The sequence below is a fragment of the Mustela putorius genome, unplaced genomic scaffold, assembly GCF_011764305.1.
Source record: "Mustela putorius furo isolate JIRA1106 unplaced genomic scaffold, ASM1176430v1.1 tig00000585_pilon_pilon_pilon, whole genome shotgun sequence".
Classification (NCBI taxonomy): domain Eukaryota; kingdom Metazoa; phylum Chordata; class Mammalia; order Carnivora; family Mustelidae; genus Mustela; species Mustela putorius.
In genome coordinates, this window is record NW_025421424.1 from 6,604,981 (window position 1) to 6,614,527 (window position 9,547).

Below are 9,547 nucleotides of genomic sequence, written 5' to 3' on the forward strand. Positions count from 1 at the left end.
ACCCACCAGGTAAATCTCTTTCACCTAGGATTTGCAGAAGTAGTGTAGTGTAGTGAATAATAGTGCAAGCTCTGGCACCCTGGTTTGGGTTCACCTCCTAGCTCCACTACTTACAAGCCCTGGGATCATGGGAAAGTTTTTTAGTTTCTCTATTCCTCAATTACCTCATTTGGAAAATGAGGATTTTAATGTACCAACCTCCTAAGATTGTTGTGAGGATGAAATGGGATAATACATGTAAAGTACTTGTAGGCACTAACTCATATGAAGTGTCTGGAAGATAGCACTCAACAAATGCTAGCTCTGGACATAATCTGAGCCCTCCCAAACCCAGAACCCAGACAAAAGGAATAACATGCAGAAGTGGGAAGCATAGTGCATCCGGGCACCTGCAAATGGCTCTGGGCCTCCAAAGTACACAAGCGTGCAAGAACTGGTAGGGGCCCACAGGACATCACAGGAGCGGCAAGAGAGGACAGTGAGTAGGGTGTGAGAGTCCGCAGAACTGTGGTCTTCGTGTGCCCATTTGAGGGATTGGGCTCTATCCTTAAAGTAGAAGGAAACCACCAAGGGATAGAAGGACCTGTGTTGCCATGTGGAGGTAAGCTGGAGGGAAGCAGGATTTGAGTCAGACTAGTGAAGTGGTGATTTCCACCGTCCAGGGTTGAGTCATAATAGCTGATGCTAAGGTAGTCCTTACCCTCTAGTTCTGTATGTAGATGAATTCATGGCATCACCTAAGGCGGGGGTAAAGGGAATTGCAAGGAAAATCAAGGAATTGGCAGCTTTCCAGGACACACAAGCACTTTCCCTCTCTTCTGTATTTAGAGTGCGGCCGGATGGGGCCGCCGGAGAAATACTATACTGAGGGCCTCCCAGCCCAGGGACATCTCTCAGGCCCTCCTCACCTGCTCTGGGGCTAGCCTGCTCACTGTTCTGTGGCTTCCTGAGAACAATTTTGAGGCAGAAGATTTGAAAATGGGCTGCATAATAGAGGTACCAAAGAGACACCCCTAACAATTCCATCATCTCAAAGAGTGAGCATCGTAGAGACAGTCACCCGTACTCATGACAGTGGAAGAACAGTGCTAAGAAAGTTCTTTTCTGAGGGGATCCCTTTAGGGTACAACCGGGGCAAAGCAAGTGTTGTATCCAACCTGACAACCACACTAGCGGGAAAGGCCCTCTATTGGTCATCTTGAATCCGCACCCCCAGATCTGATCCTTTTGTAACTCCTTTCTTCTTAAGGTAAGAGTTGCAATCAGTGAGCCAGAAGTCGTGAAGTGTCTCCTCTGCCATACACTGCTACTGAGTTCTGGCAGCCGGGAGCTTAGAGCCCTGCTCCAGGCTGCTTTTACTTAAGCCTAATTTCTCCCTTCCATATAGCAGATAGTACATGGCTTTTTAAATTGAACATGTATAGATTCTAGTCTGATGAAGGATGGATGAAAGAGAAAATCCTAGGGTAATGGTACGGATTTCTTTAAACAAACATTGACAGTAGTTTATAAACATTGCACCCGCTGATAACATTCTATAGGGTCTAGGAAATTGTTGGGGAAATGATTGAGAACAAGAAAGATCTTTTGACATCCTTCTATTCAAACTATACCAATGGCTACTGGATTTGCCAAGTATTTGGCTTTTCAAAGAATTATCCAAGAAGCAGAAGACATCAGTAATACCATAGTTCTAACACCTTAGTTTATGCTTTGGGCAAACTATTGAGTTAAATAGTGAGGCATCATTTGTACCTTAAAATGGAGCAGGAAAAATGAAAAGATGCTCTACTTTGTAATATGTGTTGCATATTACACTGTTGCATATTGACTGTTGCAAAAGTTCAGAGCTTTTCCAACAACAGGAAACGCTTTAGACCTAAGTGTAAACAACTAAGAGTTAACATGCTAATATGGAAGCCTTTAGCCAGCAATGATAATTAAGTAGTATATATAAAAATGTCACTTACAGTCAGTAATTTTTGGCTTTAATTATTAGACACCCATGCAGTTTGCTTTTCTTTTTTAAAAAATCAGTTTCTATTGTTTGAAAGTCATTAACAAGTGGTTCCTTCTGTTTCAGATCTTTGGCATGATATTCAGCATGGTGCTTTGCTGTGCAATACGAACCTCACGAGATGTGATATGAAGCTACTTCTACATGAAAATTGCAATCTAGAGCTTCCATAGAAATGTCACCGGAAGTGTCTCCTGACTCATTTTTAATATTCAAAGGACATTAGGATCTAAAATAATATGCTGTTAATTGTACATTTGCACATGTATGTATGTTTGGCTCATTACTCATTTACTCCTTGAGTGAATGCTGTGTGTGTTGACTGAGATTCATGTGTGATCTGTGTGCTTCTGGTGTATGCATTGTACATAATGAAATCTGTTTTGCTGGAAATTCCTGGTTCTTACTATATCAGAGGAATGATCTATTTGACTCTGAGAAAAAGATCATCAAATTTTGATAAACTTTAAAAACTTGGCTATTTAGAAGAAATGATAATGGATCATTTTCCCAGATTCTAGCCATAGAAAGTTAGATACAGAGAATTCAGGATTTCTGGTTAACGGAAGCAATAAGCTACAGGACTTGAGAGATCATGGTGTAGGATGCACTGACTACATCTGAGTTAGGTGTAAGGGTTTCCTGGGATTTTTTTATATACATACTCTCCAGAACACAGTAAACCACAGTTTTAGAACTAAACATGTCTGTGAGACTAAATACAGCATGGAAAATCTAATTTGAATAAGTCATACTTTCCTAGTATTTAAAAACAAAAAAACTCCCTCTGGAAAGAGTGGTCACACAGACAATCATGTGCCCTATAAAAGTGAGTGTTTTTAGTACTTAAAAAAAAAACTTTTAGTAACTTTTTAAGGATATTTTTTGTTCTTATATAAATACATTTAAATATTACTTTATAACTTTCTTTTTCTGACTCTGCTCTGAAGTACAGCAGCCCTCACCTGAGCAAGAGGGCTTTTATCTCAAACTTTTCCATGTTTCTTCAAATATGCAGACAGAAAGACTAAAGCAAGAGCTCTGGCAGTTGCAAATAGTGGGAAAGAGCATTTTTACTGGCACTGTATCTCTGAAATACCTCATAACTTGAGTTTACATATTTTCCTAATTTTTTTGTATTTTTCTTATTCACCTAGAGAACTCTTTTTCATGGATTTTGACCTATAGTTTTTACCACTTAAGCTAAAACAAAATCCTTCCTAATTCAGATATTATATCAGAAGCATCCCTGGCCAAAGAAAGAAAGGCATCTACTAGTTGTGTGCACACAACAGAAACAAGCTAAGAAAACTAAAATAAAACCCACAGAACAGAAATATGGTTTTTTCTGTGTAAATCTCCTTATAAAAATAAAATTTTCATATTCTTTATGGTCTTGATGCTTCAACTGAGGTAGGTAAACCCAAATTTAGAATCTAAACTGGTATCTTTGTCAATTTTTAACAACATAGTACATTTATTAGATCATAGAGAGTTTTTTAAATTACATTTTAAAAGGCCACACAAAAGTGAAAGTACTGGGGATTTTGGAAACCCACTTAAGCTCATCCTCCTGTGAGAACACAGTCTTTGGGTATGCACTAAAGGAAAGTGTGCACCCCAAGAAACTTCTACAAAATGTTTTGCTGAAAAGACCTAACCACTACAAATAGTCTCATTTGCATAGAGAACCACACTTCTGCTGCTGCTTACTTGCTACTGCTACTAACGTTGGAGAAAGCTTTTCTGGGAAAAAAGATTGGAAGCAAGCTAAAAATTTAATTGTACATGGCTACTTTACTGTGTCTATAGCTGAAGAAAAGATTATTTTAAGAAAATCACTTCATGAAATAGATGTTTATACTCCAGTAGGTGAGAAATACAAACTTTTAAGTGAAGAACAAATAGTCCACCTCTCTTCATGGCGTATGCATTGTACATAATGAAATCTGTTTTGCTGGAAAATGCTCTTTCCCACTATTTGCTTCTACCTGAAGACAGGCCCAAGTGCATAGGCTTCTTCCACTTCAGAATTGTCTCTAATTTCAAAATAAATAAATAAATAAATAAATAAATATTTAAGGATAAATAAATAAATAAAAGTTTCAGTCTATACCTGATTTAACAACCTTAAGAAGAGTACAATACTTAAAAGAGGGGGAGTAGAGATCTGTTCCATCTATGGTTAATGTGTTCCTTTTAGGAGTAATTTTTCCAAAATCTGTGCTATGAGTAAAGCTATAGAATTCCACCTCCGAGTGAGGGCAGATTTTTATATACCGTAAATCTATAAGTATCTTGAATTCCTATATATCTTGAATCTATATGTGTCTTGAATTTATAACTCTTGAATATATACATAAATAAGTTAATATATGTATGCATGAATGTGTATACAGACATACATACATGTATACATATATGGGTACATATATATACATATTCATATATATAAATTTTTGGTTATAGCTATTTATCTGAACTGATTTGAGATCAGACCCAAGCTTAAGCATCTGGTACCAAGGCACTGAATTAAAATTTCTTGATGAGCTATTTTAAGTTATTTTAAATTAAATTTTCTATGTACTGGAATTCTTGTTTGATTTCTCTTAAAATTCTATTGTATCTTTATACTCATCTTTACACAACTTATCTAAATGTCCAACTACCAAACAATATAGCTTAAAAAAAAAAAAAAGGAAAGAGTAGTAACCCTTCTGTAGTGTGACTATGAGGAGCTAGATATAAAAGTAACATCCTAAGGAATTTTGTGCAAGTAGTTAGATTTCAATTAACATTTTCTCTTCCAGATTATACATCTTTTCCCCGGAATATCTCCTTTGTTGTCCAGGGTTCAATCGGTAAAGCCATACACTGCTACAGGGACCAGTGTAATCCTACACACAGTCATCCAGGAAAGTTGCTCTCCTTTCCCTGTGTGCCCCATTCATAGGTTTACTTGAAGAGAAGAGGCTTGTGGGAAGAGGACAGTGAAGGAGATAGCATATCTTCCCTTCTGAAATGACTATCAAAGATTAAAAGGAAGAGACACCCTTGGGCATTCAAGAACTTGCCTGGTTCATTACTATGTTGACATCCCCTTTGACCACCAGCCCCCTGATTTCAGCAACCGTATCTTACACATCCCTATGAGAGAGCATTCTGGGCCCTGAAGCCATCAATTAACTATATCATCTTATTTTGAACTCATCAAAATCAAATTTCTATTAAGGTGTATTTTGAGGGGCACAAAGATTTCTACTTTCAACATGATTATTTTTTCCTATAAAATGTATCTAAGTTATTATGTGTACGTGTTCATTGAAAGGTAAAAAGACTAACTAATGCAAAATGTTATTAATCATTTTGTTGGTGTCCTCACTGTCAACAAAAGTTAAATACATCTCAGGTAACCACTTTTCCAATGGCTGTCTCCTGAGGATATGGAAAGCATAAACTTTAGAAGTAATATGTCCTGAATGTTGCAAAGCAAAATTTATGCTGATTTCATAAAATTTTTAGTTAATGTGCCAGAAACCCATCTGAAGCTTTGGGATTTGTTTTGTTTTGTTTTGTTTTCTTGCATAATTTACTGATGATTTTACTTATATTAAATAGAAGAAATTTACCAAATAACCAACTTTGAGATAAGCAAACCTGGCAACTAATGAATATTACCTAAATTGTTATAATTATTACACTGACGAAAATTTCTGTTAATTATAAATCAAATATGCATCATCTTGCACAACTGAAGATACTTCTGCATGATGCCAAATACCTATTTGAAAATATTAATTTGTAGAATTAATGAATAGCTTTTGATGTATTTCCCAATTCTATTTTAATTCAAAGATTTGATATCAATAGCCAGAGCCAGAGTCCCTATATTTTCCTCTGGACCAGCTCTGCCTTGTAAGATGCAACCCACTCTAATATTAGAATTTGTTTTACTTTGTTTGAGGATTACTATTTTATACATTTGACAAAACTCTTTAGAAGATAGTGATATGCTAAGATGAACAAGAGAAGTCTGCCTTCAAGGAATTTAGAGTAAGGGGAAAAAACAGGCAAATATAATTCCCATGAGGTAAGTGCTATGATATTCATTAACCAAAAGTAGACCCTCTCTACCTTGGAGAGGATGGTCAGGGGAGAGCGATTTTCTGAATTTTGGGGTCTCTAAACGGAGTCCTGAAGAACTCATACAAATTATCCAAATAAAAAGTAACAGCAGTAGAGAAGAAAAGCAGATCACTTGGGAAACAACATCAAGAAGACCCTGAAAGAGACAGCATGGAAGAATTCCAAGAGAGCATGTCAAGAACTGGGAAGATGAAGGGTCATTAAACTGATCCAAGGAGTCTTATATTTGTACAGCTACCACGGCAAAAATTTTAAACAATGAGCTACAAAATCAAATTTGCACCTTTCAAAAATCACTTAGTATGAACAATGATTGGAGGGCAAAGGCCAGAGGATTTCATGAGGATTTCTAACTTACATACTGGGATTCCTACCAAGAAGTAGATAGATGCAATGCCTAGGTGGTCAGTGGGTTAAGCTTCTGCCTTCGGCTTAGGTCATGATCCCAGGGTCCTGGGATCAAGTACCGCATCAGGCTCCTTGCTCGGCAGGGAGACTGCTTGTCTCTCCACGTCTGCCTGCCTCTCTGCCTGCTTGTGTGCTATTTCTCTCTAACAAATAAATAAATAAAATCTAAAAAAAAAAAAAAGTAGATAGGTATAGGGGCAATGCAGGGAAAGAGGAACCTGGAATCATTCCCAGGTTTCCTGACAGCTAAGGGATGGTGGGGCTCAGGAGAAAAAGCAGACTGCAGTTGGAAGGAAGTTGAAGCCAGTTGGAGAGGACTATAGGACATCCAAGAGGATACATAATCAGGCACTAGATACACACACTGAAGTTCAGGAAAGGAGTCTGAGCTAGAATTCTAGTCTAGGAATCTGCAACATAAAAGTAGTAGTGCCCATATTTGAACAATATGGATAGCCTTTCATGTTGAAGACCTCAGTGAGAAAGTTTCAAAAACTAGAATCCTCTACTCCAGTAAAGTTTAAATCCCCAAAAAGTTCTTTACTCCCCATCCATTCCTCCATCTCAGGCTGGAGGGTCTCCATCAGCTACCTGCATTTTTTCAATAGGTGCCATCTAAACCATCTTTTGTTGAAATGGGTAGTTTCTCATATGTTCTACATTTAAGTGTCCAAAGTGTCAACAGGATAGATTATATAGATAGATACATACATGATAATGTAATATTATCACAGCCCTAGCCCTTCTTTCACAAAATGTGCAAACTTCACTCTTAAACAGCACAAAGCAAAATTACACTTCCAGAAGAAGTATAGTTCAGAACTACATTACAGTTGACTGCTAGACCATAGCATGGATTTCTACTCATCACAGAGAAGGGTAGCAAGAAAAGGCTCGAAAAGAGAAAATGTTGACATCGGCCTCATTAGGACTGATTACAAATGCCATAGATGTATTATGTTGTGAATCCAGATATATGACCTCCACTGGGCCCTCTAGGGTGGCTCAGAGGTCAGAGAAGATCAGAACCCATATATTGGACTATTAGTAAGTCATCATTAACCTTACCAGAAACATTTTCAAAGGAAGATAGGAGTGGAAGTCAAATCACAGTGGGTTGAGAAGAGAATGAGAAGTGAGGAAATAAAATGATCAGTATAGGAGGCTTGCTGTAGTCTGAAGTTTTTTCTCCCTAAAATTCATGTGTTGAAATCCAAATGCCCAATATAATGGTATTAGGAGGTAAGATCTTTTGGAGGTTCCTAAGTCATGAGAGTGGGGGCTCCACTCTCATGGGATTAATGTTCTTATAAAAGACCCTACAGAGATCTCTTGGCCCTTCCACCAAGTGAGGACACAGCTGAGAAGGACCAGTTATGAATGAGAAAAAAAATCTCTCACTAGAATAAGACCATGCTGAGCACCATGACCTTGAACTTCCCAACCTCCAAAATAGGTTTCTGTTGTCTATAAGCTACCCAGTCTGTGGTATTTTGTTATAACAGCCCAAACAGATTAAGATGGAATTTTTACACACACACACACACACTCACACACACACGAATAAGAATTCAAAGAAAGAAGAGCTAATAAACAGAAGTTTGTGCGGGCTCACAAGAAGATCCTAGGTCTTCTAAGATCCTAAGATTATTTAGTTGTTTTTGCTTTTTCTTTCTTATTCAGGAAGAGATTGAAGAATGATTCTTGCTGAGGAGATCTTGCTGAGCAGAAAAAGTCCATAAATAGGAAGCAAGAGAAAAGAGAAAACAGCGAAGTCCTGGAGGAAATGTGGGATGGGATCTTTTGAAACTAATGGGAAATATGCCAAATCAGTCAGTACTCTTCAGTTGCTAGTGTCAGAAACCCAACTCCCACTAGCTTAAGCAGTTCTGATTAAAAGTTACAATTTCATTTAGAATTGAAGCCAGCTTCCGATTAGACTCAAATGATATCATTAGGTCTCTCTCTCCTTCACTCTGTCCTCTGTGTTGGCTTTATTCCCAGACTGGCTGTTTCCAGGAGATGCCAAAGATGGCCAGAAGTGGCTCTAGGCTCACAGCTTACAAATCCCAACAGGGTTTTGTCCTCTTTGCCCAACAGTTACAATAAAAGTCCTGAGACTGACTCCGACTAGAAGAGATCAGTTCACATGCTCATCCCTCAATCAGTCAGGGTTGGTTGAGTCTAAATATCATGTCTACCTCCATCATCTGAATTGAAAATGATTGGGATGGTAGAGGGTGGGGGCACTTAGAGAAAGGACAGGCAGGAATCCTGGCTAGGAGGTAAAAATTGAGGTGGGAACAGACATGGACACCCCAGTGGAACACACTACACTTGTGTAGTGTGGGACCACAAGTGGTCCCAATGAGAGTCAACACCTACTCAATCATCAACATCACACCTTTCCAGGAGGAGCAGCCCTCACCCCCAGACCCAGATGCTGAAGAAGCAAACATGAACCTGCCCACACCCAGCAGGTACTCCATGCCCTGTGGCTGTGCTGCACCCTACAACCTGCCACTCCACCTGCTGGCCTACTCCACCCCCGCTGTCATCGCTGTGTCTCTGAATGAGGAAGTGCACTCCCAGGAGACAATGACCTTAAGTATCATAACTCGCACCCTGGGAATTTCATCTGTCAGGAAAGACACCTCCAGAAAGACTTTTGACCTCGCAGGACAGGCCCGTAATTATCAGGAATTGCTAACCACCTTTGTGCTGCCAAACTCCAGGTAACAGACTCTTGGATTCACATGATGCATCTGAAGAAAGTACCACAGCCTGACTGCACACCATCTGGTGACCTGAAAGTAAATATTTACTGGAATTGAAGTAGACACATCTGATGAGACAGCTTTTCCAAGATGTCTGGACAGGCCTATATATCTTTTTCTTACACTTTTTTTTTCTCTGCTTTTTCTGTGGAAAGACTCCTTTTCTGCGTTTCCCAAGGCCTTGCAAAAGAGAAGAACC

The 9,547-nt window shown here is 38.7% G+C and overlaps 1 protein-coding gene across 4 annotated transcripts in view; it reads left to right on the top strand.

The window, feature by feature from the left end:
• TSPAN2 (tetraspanin 2) overlaps positions 1-4,609 on the top strand; it is a 63,239-nt gene extending 58,630 nt beyond the window's left edge. For 2 of the 4 annotated variants that reach the window (XM_045081867.1, XM_045081866.1), the window contains exons 8-9: positions 829-996; positions 2,084-4,609. In XM_045081867.1, the coding sequence (XP_044937802.1) occupies positions 829-996; positions 2,084-2,149 (234 nt within the window). In that variant the 3' untranslated portion in view covers positions 2,150-4,609. The remainder of the gene's footprint in view (positions 1-828; positions 997-2,083) is intronic. The other 2 variants (XM_045081868.1, XM_045081869.1) reach the window with 1 other exon arrangement.
• Positions 4,610-9,547: the final 4,938 nt, after the last annotated feature.